We start from the raw sequence: 24,628 nt of genomic DNA on the forward strand, positions 1-24,628 counted from the left end.
GTGTTCCCCCTCGTGTGGAGGAACTCTGCCCCATCCCTCAGGGTATAGGCACAGAATCCATTCCCCCACATCTGCCAAATGTGAGGATGATAGCAGGGCGTTTCCCCCCTACACTAAATGGTCCCTGCCCCCCCTTTAATCTTTCTCCCTAGGTAAACTGCTCCTGTCCCCTGATCATTGTAATTGGCCCCTTGCTACACGTTTTTCCGAAACACAAAAATCCTTTGGTGATGCTGCAACCAGGACAGGACCAGGACTGAACTGGAAGTGACCCCATACCTTTCCTCTCTAGGAGAACCCCGGACCGGGCTGGCTGGGGCAGATGAGAGTTGGGGGCCCAAGAATGTGGAGGGAGACACCAGATTGGCTACCCCTGTTTTATAGACCTCCCACCACCCCCATTTTACCACCTCAGTATACAAAGTCAACAGTCTCATTGAGCATTCCTCCATGAGCCAGCGTGGTGTAGTGGTTAAGAGGGGTGGACTCGTAATCTGGTGAACCGGGTTTGATTCCCCGCTCCTCCACATGCAGCCGCTGGGTGACCTTGGGCTAGTCACACTTCTCTGAAGTCTCTCAGCCTCACTCACCTCACAGAGGTGTTTGTTGTGGGGGAGGAAGGGAAAAGGAGATTGTTAGCCGCTTTTCGACTCCTTAGGGTAGTGATAAAACGGGATATCAAATCCAAACTCTTCTTCATGATTTTTTCCTAGTCACTTGCAAAGCTTACATTTGAAGTTAGGGAGTGAAGCCTCAATGTACGGGGCCTGCCCACTGGATCTCAATTTTCATTTTGTTTTCCGTTCACCATGTTTGTAGCAGCTCTGAAAGGACCATCTGTTTGGATTTTCACTATTTTAGTAAATAACTCAAGTGTCCTCTTCAAACCTGGCCACCTTGCTGCTCACCCCATTTCTAGGTCATTTAAGAATAAATCAAATAGCATCACTCTCAGGACAGATCATTCTTTGTGTTGTGGAATCTTATCAATTTATAACTGCTGTCTCTGTCTTCTTTCTTAACCTTTTAAGGATCATTAATGCTGGCCCAATCCAGGGAACGTTCCCAAAATGATACCTTGGAGGTTCCATCCTATATCCAGCAACCCAGAATTTCTGTGCCCCTGCATTAGGTAATTAGATAGCTAATTTATTACAGTCAAAGACCAGGTGCCTGCATTGTTTCTCACTAAGTGCCTGTCCTCCTTCCCATTGCCATGCAATCCTTTTAGACCAGACATGTTCTAAATCAGGTACGTCCAACAGGTAGATCGTGATCTACCGATAGATCACTGAACGTCTGAGGTAGATCACTGGCCGATCACAGGCTCCCCCCAAAGAAGCTCAAAAACTTTGGCTCCCCTAGAAAAACCTCAACTTTTGTGCCCTGCACCCTTAAAAAATGGGCCTTCCTCCTCTTCCTTCCCCAAAAAACAACTTTTCTTCCTAAAAAAAGCTCAGCAACTTTGACCTGAACCCCCAAAAAGGGGGGGTAGATCACTGCCAGTTTTTAACTCTGTGAGTAGATCGCACTCATGGGAGTTGGCCACCCCTGTTCTGAATAAAGTGCTCTGTGCCTGTTATCTAGGGTACCAGCCAGGTCCATAACAAATTATGCAGCTGACCCAGTTTATTTTTCTGCTATCTTCCCACTTCTCCTGCCTGATACTTCTCTTGCCTGATTCTAAAACGTGTTTCGGAAGCCAGAGATGAGGGCACCTCTCCGATAGCCAGCCTTAAACACTTGCCACAAATGAACCTTCCTGCTCATTCTGCTGTGGCGTCTGCTCCAAGCCTCTTCCAGAGCTACTGATGGTACAGGGCTAGGGTTGAGGAAGGTAGGGAATGAAGCATGCGTGTGTAGCATGTAACTGGCAAGACTGCAGCCTCTCCTGCCATGCAGGGCCAGGCCTACTCTAGTCCCACAGTGAGGGCAGGCGAAGGGCCAGTTGAAGGCCAAAGCCCCCTGAATCGGCACAGAAGAGCTGCAGGCAGTCCGCCCCCCGTCTCATGTGCAGACATGCCCTTGATGCCTCTGTGGCCTATAGGTTGAATCTGCTGCCTTGGTGTGTCTCCAACTGGAGCGACTGCCCTTTCATGGCAGCCAGGCGCCCTGAAGGTGCCAGGAAGAGGCTCCTGGAATGGTTTTAGCCAGCCTTGCCAGCCTCACTTGCCTTGGTGACTGTGCCAGAGAAACACAGGAGCCTTAGTAAACAGCCACCAGACGAGCGGTGGGGATGCTTCGGGACAGGGCGAGCCGAGTTGCGGGCAGGCCTCAGCCAGCACCAGAGTTTGTCAGCAATGTCTAGGCAACACGATGACCATGTACATACGCAATAGACAATCTTTATAGAATTCCTTCAAACCATAAGAAGTACAAAATGAAATCTTTCGTCTCAAAGTCTCTGAAAATCTTTAAATGAGGCGAGGTACCAGACTTTGTACGATGAAAGACAAGCTGTGAAGCTTTGTGTATTCAGCGAATATGATGTCCAACACTGGACAGTGATTCCGGATATTGACTACTGTTTTGTAGAATTCTTTGTCAGTGTGGTGGGAGGATATAGAATTGCATTCTACATTATTACATGAGCACTGTTCCACAGCATTTGATATTTTCATTTACATAAAAAGGTAAAGGGACTCCTGACCATTAGGTCCAGTCGTGGCCGACTATGGGGTTGCAGCGCTCATCTTGCTTTATTGGCCAAGGGAGCCGGCGTACAGCTTCCGGGTCATGTGGCCAGCATGACTAAGCTGCTTCTGGCAAACCAGAGCAGCGCAAGGAAACGCTGTTTACCTTCCCGCTGGAGTGGTACCTATTTATCTACTTGCACTTTGACGTGCTTTCGAACTGCTAGGTTGGCAGGAGCTGTGATGCAGCAATGGGAGCTCACGCCGTCACGGGGATTCAAACCGCCGACCTTCTGATCGGCAAGTCTTAGGCTCTGTGGTTTAACACACAGCGCCACCTGTGTCCCTTTCATTTACATACATTCATCCAAAATAAGATGGATTTATGAAGCAATTCTATATCCTCCACCACGCTGACAAAGAATTCTACAAAACAGTAGTCAATATCCGGAATCACTGTCCAGTGTTGGACATCATATTCGCTGAATACACAAAGCTTCACAGCTTGTCTTCCATCGTACAAAGTCTGGTACCTCGCTTCATTTAAAGGTTTTCAGAGACTTTGAGACTAAAGATTTCATTTTGTTCTTCTTATGGTTTGAAGGAATTCTATAAAGATTGTCTATGTGCATGGTCATCATGTTGCCTAGACATTGCTGACGTTCTCTTTGCAACACAGGGGTTTGTTTGGTTACTTATTGCGGCACCCAAGTTTGAGCAGCATCAACTGTGGAAATAACCGTGAGGGGCAAGCTCAGGGAGGAGGAGGTCTGAGAAAGAGGCTTCTCCCTTTTGGGAACAGAGACCCCAGGCGAGGAAGGGAGCGGGGCTGCGGTGGAACAGCGAGCTTGCTCTAAGCGGCATCAATAACTTGCTTTATTTTGGGGCTGCGGGGGAGAGGACGGGCGCCCGGTGGCGCCTCTCGCAGACGGACATTGCTATTTGAGCATTTTGTGGCTGCCCGCTGGGTGATTACTGGGGCGCCATTTGCGCTCCTTCCCCCACAGGGCTTTGAGCTTGTGGTAGTAGACCTGGCAGCTGAAGCCCTCCCGGGCTCCGCGTTTGATGTGGGCCTTGAGCGAGCGCAAAGTCGGAAACATTCGGCAGCAGGCCACACATTGGCACCCATGCGGGGGCCGCCACTTGGAAGCCAAGAGGATGTCCTGGGAAGTGATGCAGTCCGTGGCCTTCCCGCTGCTGCTGCCACCGCCGCTCTCTTGGGGATATGTTTTCTCCAGGGATCCGGACGAAGAGGAGCCACTGTCCACGTTGTCTCCGGCAGGCCCAGTGTCCGCTGGGACTTCTTGGCTGTTGCCTCCCAGTGTCCCTGGGAAACCACAGGAGTCGGTTTGGCTGTCTTGGTCCATGCACACAAAGTAGCTGTAGGGGGAATACCAGGGGCGGTAGATGGTGCAGTTCTGCTGCGGTGGCTCCCCGCTCTGCAGTTCCACGAGGAGGCAGTCTGGCAAAAGAAAAGGGGGAGTGAGCCTTGTGATTTTCTCATACCTGGCCAGCACCGTGTGATGGTTGGTGTGGTAAGCTAAAAGGTACAGGCAATGGTGGAGCAAGCCGATCAGGCGCCTGGGGCGGCATGTGTGCCCTGTGCCCAGGAGCGGGGCCAGCTACCCGTGGGGCAGGGCCAGCCGGGGCCGGACGCTCCGCAAGGCCTCCAAGGAATCTACCTTCCTTCTCCCACTCAGCTGGCCTACAGCTGAGGGTGAGGCGGCAGGCGGGCCGATTGGGGCAGCGCAGAGCCTGTGGGCGCGCTGCAGGCCCCGCGGTGAGTGCCGCCTGGCATTTTGGCACACCCTCGGTGGTGACACCTGGGGTGGCCCACCCCCACCGCACCCTCTTCCTCCACCCCTAGGTAAAGGACCCCTGGATGGTTAAGTCCAGCGAAAGACGACTATGGGGTTGTAGCGCTCATCTCGATTTCAGGCCGAGGGAGCCAGCGTTTGTCCACTGGCAGCTTTCCGAGTCATGTGGCCAGCAGGACTAAACTGCTTCTGGCACAACGGGACACCGTGACGGAAACCAGAGCGCACGGAAACACCATTTACCTTCCCGCCACAGCGGTACCAATTTATCTACTTGCGCTGGCGTGCTTTCGAACTGCTAGGTTGGCAGGAGCTGGGACAGAGCAACGGGAGCTCACACTGTTACGGGGATTCGAACTGCCAACCTTCTGATCGGCAAGCCCAAGAGGCTCAGTGGTTTAGACCACAGCGCCACCCGCGTCCCATACATTCCTATACTACCACAGGCTAGGTTCCTCCTCATCCTTCTACCCCATTTCACATTTCATTCAGAAAACATTTGCTTCTGTTCAAACTGTTCCGGGGGTACTTTTTCCCGACACTCCCCCCTCCCCCTCCAGCTCACCTGGCAAGCTGCTTTTGTGCACAGGGCATGTTAAGTCAGGTACACTCTTCAGGGCAAAGCTGGGGAGGCGTGGCCCAGAGATTGTCAAGAGGGAAAAATTTTCCATGTCCTCTCAGACACTCCTTCATTAAAAGGGCCCATTTGTGGAGCAAAGCTTTCTCCGGGAAAGGACCAGGTAGCCAGCTGGCCTTGTGACATCATCTCCTGACCTAACAAACAGCGACTGCTGGCACCTGGGCATGACTTTGTGGAGGCTGTTGGCTGCCAAGGGCAAGTTGTAGGGGGAGCCTTTCTATGTGGGTCTCATGCTGAATCCTCCTTGAGGGGAGAGATGCGTAGGACAGGCTATACAGATGCAACTGAAAGTGGTTCTGTGTCCTTCGCGAGGTATCTCAGCCCCATCGTCCTAATTTACTGCCTCTAATGAGAAAGGCAGCAATCGGTGGATTAAAATGAGACACAGGCTCTGAGCTCAGGCTCAGGAAGGATTTGCCAGGAAAATCTCAGCTAAAGAGATGCCTTGCGATAAGTTTTTTAATGAAGTGATTGAAGTGGCTTAATCACGGATGAGAAGAGTATTACAAAAACAATATGGTATAACCAGGGAGAAGGGGAAGGAGGCAAAAACTGAGGTAAAAATATTTGGCTTGGCAAGCAGATTTAAGTCAGAATGTGGAGGGAGAGAGGAAAAGAGTGGAGAATTAGAGAAGAGACACTTAAAAGATAATGAGAGCTTGAAGCAGATCTGAAAGGAAAAGGGAGTCGAAGGGAAGAGGAGAAACGTGATCACAATGACACGCGCTCTAAAGGAGACCATTGGCCAAATTTTGAATAGGAGTAAGCAGAAGGGGGAAATGGTCAAGGTGAGGTGTGAGGAAGTTCAAGAGAGTTTGAGAATACTCATGAAGAGGGGAAAGAAACAATGGAAGAAGGGTAATGGGAAATATTTCCATCTGGAGAGATGGAAACCAACATGCCGAAATGGAATGAGGGTAATAAGTGCCAAAACACAACCAGCTGAGTGAACTGAAAAGGGAAGAGGAAATTAACCAAATGGAAAGAGAAAAGGGCGAGTAAATGAATCGCTAGTGAAGAGTAGATTAAAGCAACTTGAAATGGAGTAAATTGTCGTTGGCATCCATTTGTCTCGAGAGACAATGGAGTGCGCCTCTGGGGGGTGAAGTCAAACCACTGTGTTAGCAGCACCAAAGTGGTCTCTCCAGGGCACAAGCCTGGGCAGTGGTATGTGAAGGTCCTGGGAGGCCCAGACAATAAGACCTACCTCTTGGCCTCACCAATGCATAGCTGTCAACTTACAGATTTGAAAATAAGGGACCAGCAGCCTCGAAAAGAAGGGATCAGCAGCCAAAATAAGGGATTTTGGCTTAGCTTATGCATAAATCCGCCACTCATGGAGCCATGCTGCTTTGGCTGCCACTGACTGTGTTTTGCAGGGGGTTTGGACTAGATGATCCTAAGGGTCTACAACTCCGACCAAAGAAGAGGGGCAGACAAAACTGATGAACGACATTGAGATGGCAAAGCTTACAGGCAGAATTAGAAACCAGGAAGAGGACCTCTTTCATAAAGAATGGGGAAAGTTTATAATTTATTTGAAAAGCTGTTGTAAAGAGTTACATGGGTAGGAGTGACAGAAAACTTGTAGTGTAGTAAAAACGTGAACTATGGATGGACAAATGATTTATAAAAATAGAGTTATGAAAGGGATGCAGAGGAGGAAATCACTACATTAAGATGCTGCACTGGTTGGAGGGTACGCTAAGCAGCACGTCGGGGCTGCCATCGTCCTGGCGCGAGGAGTTCCATTGGCCCTTCCCCGCCCGAGAGGGAGGGAGGGAGAGAGACTCTCGCCCACGCTGCCCGCGAACCCAGCATGAGGCGGTTGCGGCGGCGCCGCGGCCACTGAAGCACCACCCTACTGCATCCCTCCCCATCCCCTCCTCTTCCTCCTCCCTCAGGCCGCCTCCTCAGCCACCGCTGCTGCCTCCGGCTTCCCCTGGCAGCGCGGCAGAAGTCTTGCAAGAGAGGGGCTGCCTGCCCGCCCACCACCACCTGTCTCCTCATGACGCATCCCTGAGGGGGAAAAGGGAGAGACAGAGATGCGGCAGCTCGTGCGCTCTCTCTCTCTCTCGAAGCAGAGGACCCCGAGCCGCTGCTTCCCTCCCAAGCCGGGCGAGCATGAAACCCGGGAAATTTAAGGGACATCATCAATCCGGGGCAGCAGCGGGAAATGGCGCTGGGATAAGGGAGTTTCCTGCCAAATAAGGGACGGTTGACAGCTATGCACCAATGGGGTCCAAAGGAAAGCGGAGATTTATAAGCCTGCTTCTTAAGGAAGCAGGAAACAAGAAAGCCTATGTACCAGAAGTGTCCTAGGACATAAAACTGGGAAAGTAAGTATGGGCTTTTTAATTAGCTGAACAGAGTCTTCCCTTTGGGGAACTTGGTTTCTTAAATGCACAGCTTCCCCTTCCTTGTGTCCCTGGTGAGAAAAGCCAATCATGGCTTTCTTCTTTTGGCAACTGAGACAGCAATGGCCATTTCTAGACTGGGAGAGCCTCGCCACAGCCATCCACGCAGTGATAATCTCCATGTTGGATCGTTGCAGTCCACTCTATCTGGGGCCCAGAAAAGCTGCACTTGGTGAAAAATACAGCGATGTGGCTACTCACTGGGGCAGAATATGATCACGTTATATGTCTTGCTGAAAAAATTGCACCGGCTTCCAGTTAGCTTCCGGCTCAGTTCAAAGGGCTGGTGTTAGTTATAGGCTCTTGAGACCAGTATAGCTTAAAGTTGTCTCACCCCTGATAACTATGTTCCTCAAGAGAAGGCCTCCTGCAGATACCAATTCACTAGGAGGTCCATCCCATGCCGTGTTAGAATTGGGATTCTCTCTTACGCTGTGTTTCAGGCAACCACCATCTCGGTTATCATTTCAGCATCTATTGAAGTACTCACTTTTCTTTTTCCTTTTTTAAAATAATTTTTATTTGTTTTCAATTACAATCCAATGATAGCCTCATTATAACAATGCCAAATTATAACATAATTACTAATACCAATCATTCAGGTACCAAATTATATCATTTAGGTGGCCCCCGCTTGCTATATATGATGGTTTGATTTAATTTATTTCTGTGTTCCAAAATCTTATTAATTTCAATTACACTCCGGTCAAAATAATTCCTTATACAACCTATGATATTAACAACATCCATTCGTATTGACACATTAAATAGTTTATAAAAACTACAAGTGAGGCAGTCAAACTATATCCTTGTTCTTCCGGTGTGTGGCAATTATTCTGTCTGTGGTATTACTGTATTTTTCGCTCCATAAGACGCACCTGACCATAAGACGCACCTAGTTTTTAGAGAAGGAAAACAAGAAAAAAAATATTCTGAACGAAACAGTGGATGTATGATTTTTGTGGTTCATGCTGTGGCCACAGAAATGTGATTTGACTGTGAGTTTGGGGTAGCCCAATGCAAAAATCCTGAGAATCCATGTGGATCCGTGCTTTGTAACCACATTTTTGAACCATTGCAGCCCCAGGAAACAGTGGATGTGTGATTTTTTTTTGTGCAGGCTGTAGCCATGGACATGCTATGTGATCTGATGGTGAATTTGGTGGGACCCAATGTAAAAATCCTGGGGATCCGTGGGCTTTTACCTCCCCCCTCCCAGGCAGCCTCCTTTATTGCTAGCGTCCCTTATCTCGCTTCCGATCACTTGTGATCAACAGCTTTGTTTCAACACCCACTTCCCTCTTTCAAAAAAAAAAAGCATGATCTGCTTTTCGCCCCTGGGCAATTCGGCTTCAGGGACCATGCATGCGCTCCATAAGACACACAGACATTTCCCCTTACTTTTTAGGAAGAAAAAAGTGTGTCTTATGGAGCGAAAAATACGGTATGTCTACCTTTTCCCGGTTGTTGCTGTTCTCCATCATGCCTTGGGCGAAGCTAATAGCCCATTGTTGTTTCAGAAATTCTCCCTTGCTCCATCCTGTATTTCATTGCTTTGCAACTTTAACAGCGGCTGCAAAACTCCCACTGTCCCAATAAATAACTTGCTTTCGCCATTTTTTCCTCTCAGCCTGGGAAGGAGAGTGATTTGAAGAACTCGCTTTTCCAACAAGCCTCTCAACAGAAGATTTTCATCCCAGCTTGCGTTTATATTGGACTTGAAGTTGTTTTAAAATATGCTTTGGTTATTGATGCACATAGATTAAATCGCCTTGTGTTCTATGGGAAGAAATTCATTCATTAAACAGATAACAAATGCACATGAAAAACAATTGGTCAGGCTAGGCTGGGTAAAGAGGGATTTTCCTGGCAACTGTCCCACTCACACGGGTGCCATTTTGTTTCTTTTCTAGTTGACCAAAATACGTTTGAGAATTCAAACACTACCGCTGCAACAAAACTGCCAGCTGCCAAATCGGTCTCCCTTCACCCCAGATCCTCCCCCCGTGTGAGCCCTCGAGGCCACCCTGAGTGGGTGGGGGGCAGCCAGCACTTAAAGAACCTGAGCAAGACGGTGGGTGCGAAAGTCAACGACTTGCTACGCAGGAAAGAGACCAGCAACCACAGCAGCTTTGGGGTAACCGAAGTGAATGAGCGTGCTGGAGCTGCCCTCTCCTGTGGGCAAGGCCAGGACCAGGAGGAATGGTAAGTGGGCTCAATAATAATAATAATAATAATAATAATAATTTATTTGTACCCCAGCCACTCTGGGCGGCTTCCACAAAGACCAATAAATACACTAAGATGTCACACATTAAAAACTTCCCTGAACAGGGCTGCCTTCAGATGTCTTCTGAATGTCAGGTAGTTGTTTATCTCTTTGGCATCTGGTGGGAGGGCGTTCCACAGGGCGGATGCCACTACCGAGAAGGTCCTCTGCCTGGTTCCCTGTAACCTCACTTCTCGCAATGAGGGAACCGCCAGAAGGCCCTCGGCGCTGGACCTCAGCGTCCGGGCAGAACGATGGGGGTGGAGACACTCCTTCAGGTATACTGGGCCAAGGCCGTTTAGGGCTTTAAAGGTCAATGCCAACACTTTGAATTGTGCTCAGAAATGTAGGTCTTTCAAGACCAGTGTTACGTGGTCTCGGCAGCCACCCCCAGTCACCAGTCTAGCTGCCGCATTCTGGATTAGTTGTAGTTTCAGGGTCACCTTCAAAGGTAGCCCCACGTAGAGCTCCATAGCCATTAGTGGTCACTACTGTTTGCGGCTTTCGCAGGTCATGGATATAGGAATTTGGGACTTTACCTGAGGCCCCCCTCCCTCACTGCCAGAGGACGCAGGTGGCGCTGTGGTCTAAACCACCTGAGCTCAAAGCCTGTGTCTCATTTTAATCCACCGATTGCTGCTTTTCTCGTTAGAGGCAGTAAATTAGGACGATGGGGCTGAGATACCTCGCGAAGGACACAGAACCAGTTCCAGTTGCATCTGTGTAGCCTGTCCTACGCATCTCTCCCCTCAAGGAGGATTCAGCATGAGACCCACATAGAAAGACTCCCCCCACAACTTGCCCTTGGCAGCCAACAGCCTCCACAAAGTCATGCCCAGGTGCCAGCAGTCGCTGTTTGTTAGGTCAGGAGATGATGTCACAAGGCCAGCTGGCTACCTGGTCCTTTCCTGGAGAAAGCTTTGCTCCACAAATGGGCCCTTTTAGTGAAGGAGTGTCTGAGAGGACATGGAAAATTTTTCCCTCTTGACAATCTCTGGGCCACGCCTCCCCAGCTTTGCCCTGAAGAGTGTACCTGACTTAGCATGCCCTGTGCACAAAAGCAGCTTGCCAGGTGAGCTGGAGGGGGAGGGGGGAGTGTCGGGGAAAAGTACCCCCGGAACAGTTTGAACAGAAGCAAATGTTTTCTGAATGAAATGTGAAATGGGGTAGAAGGATGAGGAGGAACCTAGCCTGTGGTAGTATAGGAATGCATGGGACGCGGGTGGCGCTGTGGTCTAAACCACTGAGCTTCTTGGCTTGCCGATCGGAAGGTTGGCAGTTCAAATCCCCATGACAGTGTGAGCTCCCGTTGCTCTGTCCCAGCTCCTGCCAACCTAGCAGTTCGAAAGCACGCCAGCGCAAGTAGATAAATAGGTACTTCTGTGGTGGGATGGTAAACGGCATTTCTGTGCGCTCTGGTTTCTGTCACGGTGTCCCATTGTGCCAGAAGCGGTTTAGTCCTGCTGGACACTTTGCCCGGAAAGCTGCCAGTGGACAAACGCTGGCTCCCTTAGCCTGAAAGCGAGATGAACGCCACAACCCCATAGTCGCCTTTGACTGGACTTAACTGTCCAGGGCAGGCATAGGCCAACTCGGCCCTCCAGATGTTTTGGGACTACACTTCCTATCATCCCAAGCTAACAGGACCAGTGGTCAGGGATGATGGGAACTGTAGTCTCAAAACATCTGGAGGGGCGAGTTGGCCTATGCCTGGTCCAGGGGTACCTTTACCTTTTTGCTGCCAGAGGACTCTTGGCTGCACTGGGGCTGGAGTTGGAATCGTCACAACATCTGAACTCCCAAAACTCACAACCCCCAGGGGCTCACACCTTTCAGAGGTTTAAGTCCCAGGACATACAGCTAACAGAAGGTCGTGAAAGTGGTACTAGGCCATTTTGCCCATCGCTACACTTGATTTAGGGACGCAGGTGGCGCTGTGGGTTAAACCACAGAGCCTAGGGCTTGCCGATCAGAAGGTCGATAGTTCGCTCCCGTTGCTCTGGGTGAGCTCCCGTTGCTCGGTCCCTGCTCCTGCCAACCTAGTAGTTCGAAAGCACGTCAAAGTGCAAGTAGATAAATAGGTACCACTCCAGCGGGAAGGTAAACGGCATTTCCGTGCGCTGCTCTGGTTCGCCAGAAGCGGCTTAGTCATGCTGGCCACATGACCCGGAAGCTGTACGCCGGCTCCCTTGGCCAATGAAGTGAGATGAGTGCCGCAACCCCAGAGTCGGCCACAACTGGACCTAATGGTCAGGGGTCCCTTTACCTTTACATTTGGTTTACTTGTGCACCAGAAAACAGTACACCACAATAGGCAGGCGGAAGATGGGACAGGCCTCTCCACCAGATCAGCCCTGAAGAACTAAGGACCTGCACTCTTACGAGGTGTATTCCTTCAAAGAGCTGGAAGAATTTGTGCCACTTTTTAAGCTGTGCTGCCCCAGTAGGCGAAGTGCTGGCTGCACTTTGCTGTCTCCTGCGTGCTACGCGTTCTAGCTTTGGTCGAAATGGAAGCCATTAGCTCTTGCCATCTTGTTTCTTAGAAAGAATCTGGTGACACGGAAGACCTGTGAGCCATGATTGGTTTCAAGCCACACTTTTCAAAGGATTCGGTAATGCACCGTTCTCATTGAGTGCCTCCCTTAACCATTTCTTCTTATTCTTGTAGGCAGGTTCCTGTCGATGCCATTCCGCGGCTCAATCCACCCCCGGAGATTGCCAAGAAGCGCACCCCAAGAGCTCTGAAGACCACCCAAGATATGTTGATTGCCTCCCAGCCATTGGTAGGTAGCGTCGAGGCTTCTTTTCCCGAGGGAAGCCAGGAACACGCATGCCAGCCTTCCAGGAGAGAGACAGCGCAGAGCGAAATGGGTTTGTTGACGCAGGAGGATGTTGGGACCAGCCACAGCCGGGCCTGTGAGGTGCCTGATCTCATCTATAAGGAGAATTTGGAGCCTAAACAAAACACTGCTTACAGGATACCTCCTTCCCCGGAAAATGTGGCGCTCCAGCTCAGTTTGAGTGCAGGCAAGAGCCCTCCCGAATGCCAGTTTGAGAGCAACGTGGGCCCCTCAACGGCGGAGACGTCCACCCTGGAAGCTGAAGGTCACAGTCCAGATTTGCTGTCGTTTGAGTAGAATCATCTCGGCTGCTCCCGTTTCGTAGCAAGACTGTCCCTGCTTCGGCTGCTCCTTTCTAACATTTCTTGAGCCTGATGACGGAACAGACCCCACATCGCCAGAGGGTGGCTCCAGTTGGGTAAAGTTGTGGGCAGGAGGTCAAGAAAGCCAGGTGTCCTTTCCAGCACCCAGAAATGTTTGCATTTGGCATGGGAAGCAAGCCATTGGGGGCTCTGGGCTGCCTGGGCTGCTCTGCTAACCAGTGGAGCATCTGTGGACCCTCCTGAGCAAACATCACCTCCGTTGGGGCGTTGGGAATGCTGAAACTGCACAGCCAGAATGAGAATCACTTCCCTCCAGAGACCGGTCCTTGTGAGCAGAGCTGGAAAGTGCTGTTGTTTAGCTGTTGTCCGGCTGTTTTACCGTAGCGCTGTGCCTTCTTCATGCCAGTTCTGCCACCCGGGACTCTGAACCCTACAGCTGTCTATATTCATCAGAGCTTCACGGTGGCTGGGGAACAATTCAGAGTCAAATCACCGCTGTGCCGTTAGCCTTGCCAGTCGCTAGCCTTGCCACCTAGGAGTCTCCTGTCATGAAGCATCTTCATCTCGTGCCGAACTTCTGCATAAGGAAGCACTTTAAGCCAGCTTCGTTGACGAATCCCTTAAAACCTCACGGTGAGAAGCAAAAGGGTCTTCTGCTTACAGCCACTCTCACAGTCTTGTTCCTGTTACTCCTCTGCTCGGACCAAGACCCACCTTCCTCTATTTGAGCTGCGTTTGACTCCAACAGGCCTTCTAATAAAACTCTTCTTTCTGGAATTCCTAGCAGAGTCCTATTTATTCAGATGACCAGGGACCTTAATCTCTCTTGCCAAGTTGATGTTCTCGTTAAGCACACAAGATTCCTAGACCTTGTGGGGGGAAATCCTTCAGGATTATGCTCAAGAGCCGCCTGTCCTGTCAGTGTCTTCCAGGAATATAGTCTTTGCTGCTTCTGTCTCCCTTAGGAGTATGTACCTCATCGTCTTTCTAGAAGTCTTCAGTCCTGGCCTTAACCTTTTCCTCCCCCCTTTGCTGTCCAGACTCAGCGCTGGGTGTTTTCAAGCCAAAGAGAGAGCAATGAGCAACTTGTACTGAAATCAGTGTGCTCTTTGTCATCTGCTGGTGTTGCCTTTACTCTTCCTCTCAATTTACCTCAGGATATGAAGATGGCAAAAGCCCCTTCCATCTGACTTGCACTACAGATGCCCGGCTACATTTCAGATGGATGGCAAACGTACTCAGCAATACTATTTGCAAATGCCAATCAAATGGCTTTAACTCTGTTGTGCGTGAAGAGCTGATGAAACGCCACAGCTGCACAATCACCACAGATGCTCAGATGATTTCCAAACAGTCTCAGGCCACCAGACATTCTGGACAAGGGAGTTTCACCTCGCTGGTGAATTTTCACATACCTGGTTACATCATTTGTCTTGTATACAAGCATTTGAAATTCAGCAAACCTTCCTATTTATCGCCAAAGTGTTTATGTTACTTAGCAAGTTTTATATACCACTTAAACAGAAAAAAAACAATCTCTTAACAGTTTACGTAAAATGGTACAAAATGTTAAATGAGATACTTGGATTTCAATGTGCAATTTTTAATTAACATTGGTAAGGCTCTTCCCCATTCCCCTTTTTTTTTAATCTCTCAATTTTGCTGGGTTTGAAGTGAGAAATTCCACGAGTTGTCAGTTACTGAAAAGTACTAATTACGACTGCACGATATATCAAATGCTGTAAGAAGAATTAGACACACAGAAAAAGAAAGAGTAGCTGTGTGCCTAAGAGTCAGACAAATTCCCGATCTGAATCAAGCTGATTTGGAGAAATTCAGGAGATGTCTGAGCCAAACTGGGCTCCCTCCAAAATGTTCCAAACCAAATTAGATCCCCTCAAAGCCTTGCGCACATTAATCCAGAGATTTGGAGGCAGAGAGAGAGAGAGAGACAGGCAGTGTATCTGCAAAAACTGCAACATTTATTCCCAAGTTTGCTTTTATCAGGAAAACACAAGGGTGGGAAATGTGGGGCCGTAGTTTTGTGATGGACAGCTTTCATTTTTAGCTGGGGAATCTTTCCCAGGGTTCTCCATTCTTCCTTCCCATCGCAGTGTGAGTGTCTGGAAGCGGTTGGAGGATGGATGGCGGCTAACAGATTGAGGTTGAATCCTGACAAGACAGAAGTACTGTTTTTGGGGGACAGGAGACGGGCAGGTGTGGAGGATTCCCTGGTCCTGAATGGGGTAACTGTGCCCCTGAAGGACCAGGTGCACAGCCTGGGAGTCATTTTGGACTCACAGCTGTCCAAGGAGGCACAGGTCAAATCTGTATCCAGGGCAGCTGTTTACCAGCTCCATCTGGTACACAGGCTGAGACCCTATCTGCCTGCGGACTGTCTCGCCAGAGTGGTACATGCTCTGGTTATCTCCCGCTTGGACTACTGCAATGCGCTCTACGTGGGGCTACCTTTGAAGGTGACCCGGAAACTACAACTAATCCAGAATGCGGCAGCTAGACTGGTGACTGGGGGCGGCTGCCGAGACCATATAACACCGGTCTTGAAAGACCTACATTGGCTACCAGTACGTTTCTGAGCACAATTCAAAGTGTTGGTGCTGACCTTTAAAGCCCTAAATGGCCTCGGTCCAGTATATCTGAAGGAGCGTCTCCTCCCCCATTGTTCTGCCCGGACACTGAGGTCCGGCTCCGAGGGCCTCCTGGCGGTTCCCTCACTGCGAGAGGCCAAGTTACAGGGAACCAGGCAGAGGGCCTTCTCGGTAGTGGCGCCCGCCCTGTGGAACGCCCTCCCATCAGATGTCAAAGCGATAAACATCTACCTGACATTCAGAAGACATCTGAAGGCAGCCCTGTTCAGGGAAGTTTTTAATATGTGACATTTTAGTGTATCTTTCATCTTTGTTGGAAGCCGCCCAGAGTGGCTGGGGAAACCCAGCCAGATGGGCGGGGTACAAATAATAAATTATTATTATTATTATAGTGCTTTTGGGAGGGATGCAGAAGCAACTTGTCAGAGGCTGATCCTGTGCTTTCGGTGCATTTTGCGGCTACATGTCTGTGGCAGCAGCAGCACACAGTGCTCCAAGGATGCTCAAGGCCCATCACTGTGCTTTCCGTGTTTGGGTACTGCTGGCACCAACTCCCCTGGCAGCACATGGAGTTCCAGGGGATCTCCACAAACCGAATCAAGCTGTGCCAGCTCCCCTGTTGCCTGGCAGCGAAGGGCACGGCACCCCTTCCTGCTAAAAGCAGCTTAATAATAGAGGACCACAGGTGCCAGGCAGCCAGCCTGGCTTGCCATTCTGCTGCCTCCTCTCCCACTGCTTAGCATAAAGGCCAGGAAAGCGCTCAGCATCTTGCTCTGAAACGGAAAGTGGGTTGCATACCTGTTCTCGGGCTGAAAGAATAAAAGTGTAAGGGAGTGCCCTGGGGGCAAGCGGGGTTGTATGGTTGCACTAAGCACTAATATAACACTGTGCGGGTGTGGGTGTAGCACAGTCACACAACACAGAACGCAGCAAATTGCCTACAAAACGGGGAGGGGGGGTCCCTTTTAGAAACACCCCAACTTTAAAGCGCAGTCTATTTTATTCTGTCAGGGATGAAACACTTTAAAGTTTCTTTCTGCAGAAAGAAGAAAAGAAAAGAAAAGTTAAACAAAACAAATCAATACATTACAATACATAGAAAAGAAGCAACAAAAAACAATACAGCAAAACAAACAAAAAAGCAAAGACAATTAAAAACACATCCAATATTTCCATATCTTTATCTTTCATTTACTTGTTTCATCGACCTCCTCACACCTCCCTTTTTTGTATTCTAGTTCAATTAGCTATTTCAGCAAATCCTTTCCATCTTTCTCAATTTTTGTTCTATAATTTATCTTAACACAATCTAACCCTAATTTTTCCACTTTGGCCCATTAACAATCTATTTTTACTTAATTCTTTATAACATTTCTGCTAAAGCCATATAACTTCATTCCAGCATCCTTCTAACATTCAGTAATTTTACAGTATTTCTGTAGATAGACTTTAATTTTTTTCCAATCCTCTTCCACCGACTCTTCCCCCTGGTCTCGGATTCTGCCAGTCATTTCCGCCAATTCCATGTAGTCCATCAACTTCATCTGCCATTCTTCCCAGGTGGGTAGATCTTGTGTCTTCCAATACTTTGCAATGAGTATTCTTGCTGCTGTTGTAGCATACATAAAGAAAGTTCTATCCTTCTTTAGCACCAATTGGCCGACCATGCCCAGGAGAAAGGCCTCTGGTTTCTTCAAGAAGGTATATATATATATATTTAAAAAGTTTCTTCCTGCAGTGTTTTCAGCTGAGCAGGAAAACTAAAAGCACCCTAAAAGTGTTTTTCATTCATCTTTACAGCCATTCTCCTTCAGATTCGCTGCCTTCTTTACTGTATATGGATATAAATTGCCCACAAAACCACAGAAGGGAGAAGGAAATAAATCCCTTTGTAGTGCCCACCCCGCTCTAAACATACCTAGCACAAAAAATCCCTGCACCTGTCCATCTGAAATTTTCCAGGTTTCTTACCAAGAAACACTTCTATGTTTTCATACAAACTGACCCCAGAATAGGGAAGGTTAAGTTACACCTTTTAAAAACTACCCTCAAACTTGCAGGAAAAGCCATCCTCAAATTTGGTGGGAATTATCTTCTGGGAAGGGACTTCTGGGCCTGAAAATTTCATCCAGTTCTGCCAGAAAAGTTTGTTAAAATAATAATAATAAGCCAATGTATCGAAGATGCCCAACACACACACAAAAGTCTCCAGTTATTGATCTGGAATTTGACAAGCTTCATCCTCTCAGAAAGAAAGGATATCATTCAATTCTGTCAAAAAAGGGGGGGTGGTCAACTAACACAGGGAGATCAAGAAATGGCTATAACATTTCCCCCTCTTTTTAGAGGGTAGTAAAAAAAATGGATTTACTTCGTCTTCCCTATTCTGCAGTCCATTTGTATGAAAAGAGGGGTTCTTCTAGGTTAAGAAAGCAGTCTGAAGCGGTCAGTTCTATCAATCAAATACAATTAAATAACCTGCGAACTATCAAATATTATTAAATAGCAAGGCATGCCAGCTTTCTCGACACACCATATAGTTTTCAAACTTTTTCCCAGGGGACCCCGAGTTGTTTGGAATCTTATGGCCTGTTCCGCAGTGAGGACAGATCCACAATGGCCTTCCTTGAAAAACAGTGGCTAAAGGCTGCTACTGATCTTCTTTTGCATTGTGCAGCCGCAAGGGAACGTTGGGTGTGTTTGTGGGCACAATTCCCAGTCCATGGTGTGCAAGAGAAAATCCCAAGAGTGCCCTTGCGTCACTGACTCTGCCCTCGCTTTAGGGCATGCCCCAGAATCCTTTGCGACTTCTATGGAGTCCTTGGCCAGTAGCTGATGCCGCAATGCTCCCTGAAGGTTATGAAAGGTTATGGGACGCGGGTGGCGCTGTGGTCTAAACCACTGAACCTCTTGGGCATGGGTAGGCAAACTAAAGCCCGGGGGCCGGAATCGGCCCAATCGCCTTCTAAATCCGGCCTGCGGATGGTCCGGGAATCAGCATGTTTTTACATGAGAAGAATGTGTCCTTTTATTTAAAATGCATCTCTGGGTTATGTGTGGGGCCTGCCTGGTGTTTTTACATGAACAGAATGTGTGCTTTTATTTAAAATGCATCTCTGGGTTATTTGTGGAGCATAGGAATTCATTCATATTTTTTTTCCAAAATATAGTCCAGTGCTCCACAAGGTCTAAGGGATGGTGGACCGGCCCCCTGCTGAAAAAGTTTGCTGACCCCTGCTCTTGGGCTTGCTGACTGGAAGGTCAGCAGTTCGAATCCCCGCAATGGGGTAAGCTCCCATTGCTCTGTCCCAGCTCTGGCCAACCTAGCAGTTCGAAAGCATACCAGTGCAAGTAGATAAATAGGTATCACTGCAGCAGGAAGGTAAACGGCGTTTCCATGCGCTCTGGTTTCCATTACAGTGTTCTGTTGCACCAGTAGCGGTTTAGTCCTGCTGGCCACATGAACTGGAAAGCTCTCTGTGGACCAACGCCAGCTCCCTCCGCCTGAAAGCGAGATGAGCGCCACAACCCCATAGTCACCTTGGACTGGACTGGACTGGTCCAGGGGTCCTTTACCTTTTTTTTAACCTATGAAAGGAGCTATGGTGGGACTAGGAAGCAACACTGCAAGCTTGCTGTCAGATAACAGCTACTGAAGTAAAATATTACTGAGCATGAACTACGCACATCAGATATTTAGAGAATATTCTCTATTAACGTTTGTAAATAATAATTATGAGAATTATTAACTCTTAGGACAGGCAGAAATTCAGCAGATGATGTTTTCCCCATCGATGCTACTGAATTCTTACTACCTTAAGACATAGTGCCTCTTTTAAGAAACAACCCAAAACCTATTCACGTGAAGAGTTAGACACAACTAAACCCAGTGGAATCATTGTGCTGAAGCACAATAACTCTTCATAGGAGTGGGCTGTGATCCATCCAGCACCTCTGAGCGAATTGTAATTCTGGGTAACAGGTCTACTCAGATTGATGTTTGCGTGTGAGATGATGAACTGTTTGGACATGTATTTGTTTAGGTACAGTTAAAGAAAGATAGTTAAACATTGCCTTGTGCATATTTTCTCAAAAGTAAAGCCCCCGGTGGTGATCAGTGGGGGCCTACTCACAAACAAGTGTGCACAGAACCGCAGCCTCATTTTCCTGAGAAAAGAATTACCTGGGGAAAGTATGAAAGTCGAATCAACTCCTGCTGAAGTGTATTCATTCTTCAGATGTCTTAACGTTGTCGCTCAGAGACCTGTTTCAGATATGTATGTGTTTATGCGTATGTCCTATATAAAATTATAATGTATTTTGTACTGATATGTAGAAATTGAAGAAAGAAATCTTCATCACTTTTTAATGAAGGAGAATCTGCAACAGCACTAGTATTTGAAAATCACAGGTGATAGAGCTTTTAAACTCTGTAATATAAATGTGTTCTGGTGTGGGCAGTTCATATTGCACAATAAACTCTTTTCACCTTATGAGTTGCGGTGGTTTTCCCCTCCTCTCCATAAACTGAAACACCACAAAAACAGGGTGCCTACATCTGACTTTCTCTTGCTGTATGTCTGCCTGACCTTCTTGCACACATCTTGTGCCTTAAGACCTTGAGCATGGTGCAAAAATGTTCCTTTTATGTTGCATTTCTTATGTGGAGAAAGGATCCTAAAAGAAGGCATGGCTGGCTGCAACACCTGAATACCAACACTGCACCCCAACAGAAATCCTTGCAGGTAATCTGTTTTATGTGTATAAAAAGAAACACAACCACTAGCATCCCCTCAAACTGTACCCTTAAAAATATTTTATCTCCCCCTGAAGTCTTTTCAGTGCAGCTGGGGCTTCATCCAAATGCTGGACTCTCCATAGACCATTTTCTAGTCTTGTCTACAAAGGCACCTATGTAGATGGTCACAGTTTGAAAAACAAGCACAGAATAGGGAGGGTTTTGCTGTATCAAGGTAGTTCTTGCACTTTAAAGCTTTAGGTTAGTTGGACTGCCATCTTCTGGCAGTTTTCTGTAACTCTTCACACAATAAAAGCAAGTGCCAGAAGAGATTTGTTCATCTGGGGAATCCCTCTATATCTTAAGAACTAAAATACATGTGATAGTAACCACTACCATGTCCTCCTTTGAAAGGAAGCAGGTGCTGATTTTTATATGATTTTTAGCGCAGCATATCTTGGATTCAAATCTTCACAGGCAACTCAACTTATTTGTTCATTAGCCTTTTTAAATTTATTTTTTGCCATTGCATCGCCTACACCAGCTCAAAGGTGGCGCTGTAGGTTAAACCACAAAGCCTAGGGCTTGCCGATCAGAAGGTCGGCGGTTCGAATCCCCGCGATGGGGTGAGCTCCCGTTGCTCGGTCCCTGCTCCTGCCAACCTAGCAGTTCAAAAGCACGTCAAAGTGCAAGTAGATAAATAGGTATGGCTCCAGCGGGAAGGTAAACGGCGTTTCCGTGCGCTGCTCTGGTTCGCCAGAAGCGGCTTAGTCATGCTGGCCACATGACCCAGAAGCTGTACGCCGGCTTCCTCGGCCTATAGAGCGAGATGAGCGCTGCAACCCCAGAGTCGGCCACGACTGGACCTTATGGTCAGGTGTCCCTTTACCTTTACACCAGCTCAAAGGCATTTGCCACAGAAAATTAAGCATTAATCTTGAATATTGTGCTGTCTTATAAATATTACGGGAAATGCAAAGTACAGTCCTATGCTATTCCCAGAGCATTCGCTCATCTCTTCTGGAGGAAACATCTCATTAATGTAGTCTCCATGTTGGAGAATGTTAGCAGTATCGGATTTTGATGCAGAGGCTAAAAACTCCAGCATGCTTGCTGCAACTTCAATAATATCCTTTTCTGAAATTGACGTAATTCCCTGCAGTGGTACCTCGGGTGACATACGCTGCAGGTTACATACGCTTCAGGTTACACACTCCTCTAACCCAGAAATAGTGCTTCAGGTTAAGAACTTTGCTTCAGGATAAGAACAGAAATCGTGCTCTGGCGGCGTGGCGGCAGCAGGAGGCCCCATTAACTAAAGTGGTGCTTCAGGTTAAGAACAGTTTCAGGTTAAGAACGGACCTCCGGAACGAATTAAGTACTTAACCTGAGGTACCACTGTACTCTTTACAGTTCTGAAGCCTATAGAGTACATTCAAGTGAGCTTATTTCAGGATTGAGGCCCAAATGCTATTGTTTGTTTGTTTGTTTGAAGGAGCAAAAGTGATTTCTTTATCCTGGCTCCTTTTAATCCACATCTTGAGTACTTGAACGGCACTTAAATTGTTGGATAAAAGCTTGAAATTAAGGCTACAGTAGGCTTCCGTTGTAGGATTAAGGTAAAAATGCATTGCACCCTTTCCCCACCACAGTCTGCTCAAAACTTTTAAAGGCCAGGAGATTTAAAAGAGAGAACATATTGCTGAGAGAAACCAGATATTCAGGTACTTGATAAGGCATACCTTCCCCAAAACATCATGCTACCCCCTCTATTAATAGCATCTTTGAATCAAGTCACAGGGAGATTCAGCTATTCAGTGTGCCATGGAGAGCTGCTGCCTAAAATAGCTCCGTAATCTTTTATGATTCTCTAATAGGAGGGTACATCACACACATGCTTATGTTCAGCTCTGTCCAACAAAGCAAGACCAATGCCGAAATTAAATTAGGGGGTGAAATGGTATTATCTGTGCTGAGACCATCGTCGCTTCGCTTCTAATGCTTCCTTTTCTGATTATATTTCCCACTTAACCATGTATAGACAGCGGCTTCACACTTTTACTGTAGCAGCTAGCTACATAACCAGAAAAGCCATGAGAGGAATGATCTGTTCCCTTTCAAAGCAATTTAAACATTTCTGAACCCAGCATTGGATGTGTCATTTGAACGGGAACAAGAATTTGCATCTGAGTCTTTAATTTCCAACGTATTTGCAAGAGAGTTGATTGCATCCCAGTGTTGGTGCTAATCAGATACTTAAGAGACCACCATGTTATATCTCTTTGGCGATCACTCATAGCCGAGTAATAATAATAATAATTTATTATTTGTAGCCCGCCCATCTGGCTGGGTCTCCCCAGTCACTCTGGGCAGCTTCCAACAAAGATTAAAAATACATTAAAATGTCACACATTAAAAACTTCCCTAAACAGAAAGATTGTCTTCCATGAAGTCTTAACAGTGAGTCCATAAGTGACTGTGGAGGCCAATTCTGGATCCACGCGTCCTTCCACAGTGGGGACATTGGTTTCTGGGTGAGAGTTGATCACGGTGTGGATTTGCCAAGCGTGCCTTCCTCTTAGCATGTTTCTCCCTTCTGTCCTGAGTTCGAGTGTCTTCAAAGCCCATGACACCTTTGGTAAAGGCTGTTCTCCAACTGGAGCACTCGCAGGCCAGTGTTTCCCAGTTGTCAGTGTTTATACTACATTTTTTAAGATTTGCCTTGAGAGAGTCTTTAAACCTCTTTTGTTGACCACCAGCATTACGCTTTCCGTTTTTAAGTTCGGAATAGAGTAGTTGCTTTGGAAGACAATCATCAGGCATCCGGACAACGTGACCAGTCCAACAAAGTTGATGTTTGTTTTTTTAATAATTTTTTATTAAGTTTTACAATTTTATACACATTACAATCTCCAAGAAAAAATACAATTTCCATATTCCCCACCCCCATGACTTCCCTCAACTTCCTCTTCTGGTTCTTTACGTATTAACTTCTCCTGCTTGCTTTATCATACCTTAATATTAAATTCTTTAGATTAAATATTGTTCTATTCTTATACTTTTTATAAAGTAATTGTTTTCAAATTGCCTCTTACACTTTATTATTTCCCAATTTTTACACCTCAATCTCTATGTTCATTTTGTTAATTGTGTTTACCCAAACCCTGCTAGTGAGTTCACTTCATTACAATGTTTTTGTAAGTATAACATAAATGGTTCCCAGTCTTTTTTAAATTCTCTATTGTCTTTGTCTCTACGTTTCCCAGTTAGCTTCGCCATTTCCACATAGCCCATCAGTTTATCCTTGCCGTTCTTCTTTAGTTGGTATCTTGTCTTTCCGTTTTTGGGCCAGTAGTATCCTAGCCACTGTTGTGGCGTACATAAATACCATATTTTTTGCTCTATAGGATGCACCCGACCATAGGACGCACCTTGTTTTAGAGAGAAGAAAAAAAATCTCCCCCTCTCTGCGCAGCGCCCCTTCAGCGAAGCAGCAGGAGAAACGGAGCCCCTTCCATTTCTCCTCCCGCTTAGCTGAAGGGGCGCTGCTCCTTAGCTGAAGAGGCACCTACCCTTCAGCAAAAGGTACCCAAAGGTACCCAGTGCTCAGCAACCCCTCTTGCTCTCCAGGCTTCAGCGAAAGCAACGCGAAGCCTCCGGAGCGCAGCGGGACCGCTCCCGCTGCGCTTCAGAGGCTTCGCGTTGCTATCGCTGAAGCCAAGGAGCCTGCATTCGCTCCACAGGACGCGCACACATTTCCCCTTAATTTTTGGAGGGGAAAATGTGCGTCCTATAGAGTGAAAAATACGGTAGTTTCCTCTGTTCGTTTGGCAAGTCTTGACCTATAATGCCTAGCAACAAAGCTTCTGGTCTTTTAACAAACGTTATCTTAAACATTCATGTCATTCGACGAAGTTGATGTTGAAGAATCATTGCTTCGACACTGGGGATCTTTGCTTCTTCCAGGACACTGGCATCAGAGACAGGCTTTTAGTGTAGCTGCCCATTTTGTGCAATAGCATTTCTGTTGAGAAGCAACAAGTTCCTACTAATATGCGCTCTCTGGAAACAACGGAAGAGATTTTTGTTCTGATAACCTTCCCCAGCTGGACTAACAGGTTTCTGTCATGAGAGACTCCTTGGCATGGTTTCTGAATTCATTTGTTGCTTTTGTGTTGCTTCTTTTCAGCTGCTTTTGTGGTTTGAGCGTTGCCTTGAAAGATGGGTGGAAGGTGATTTTTTTTAAAAAAATAACGAAAATAAAATTATGAACTTCGATAGATACTTCCAGGGCAGTTCACATAAATACAGGGGTACCTCTGGTTGCGAAAGGGATCCGTTC

The 24,628-nt window shown here is 47.4% G+C and overlaps 2 protein-coding genes across 4 annotated transcripts in view; one reads left to right on the top strand and one right to left on the bottom strand.

Moving 5' to 3' along the window:
* Positions 1–13,716, top strand: part of LOC310765302 (carboxyl-terminal PDZ ligand of neuronal nitric oxide synthase protein-like) — a 31,917-nt gene extending 18,201 nt beyond the window's left edge. For all 3 annotated transcript variants that reach the window (XM_083620100.1, XM_083620101.1, XM_083620102.1), the window contains 2 exons: positions 9,421–9,712; positions 12,445–13,716. In XM_083620100.1, the coding sequence (XP_083476226.1) occupies positions 9,421–9,712; positions 12,445–12,913 (761 nt within the window). In that variant the 3' untranslated portion in view covers positions 12,914–13,716. The remainder of the gene's footprint in view (positions 1–9,420; positions 9,713–12,444) is intronic.
* On the bottom strand, positions 3,469–5,220 carry SPATA46 (spermatogenesis associated 46). The gene is made up of 2 exons (XM_083620125.1): positions 5,016–5,220; positions 3,469–4,095 (listed from the first exon to the last, which is right to left on the bottom strand). The coding sequence occupies exons 1-2, from the start codon at positions 5,119–5,121 to the stop codon at positions 3,572–3,574; spliced, it is 630 nt and encodes a 209-aa protein (XP_083476251.1). The 5' UTR covers positions 5,122–5,220; the 3' UTR covers positions 3,469–3,571.
* Positions 13,717–24,628: the final 10,912 nt, after the last annotated feature.

Source organism: Podarcis filfolensis (genome assembly GCF_964270895.1).
Source record: "Podarcis filfolensis genome assembly, chromosome: 6".
NCBI classification, from domain to species: Eukaryota; Metazoa; Chordata; class Lepidosauria; order Squamata; family Lacertidae; genus Podarcis; species Podarcis filfolensis.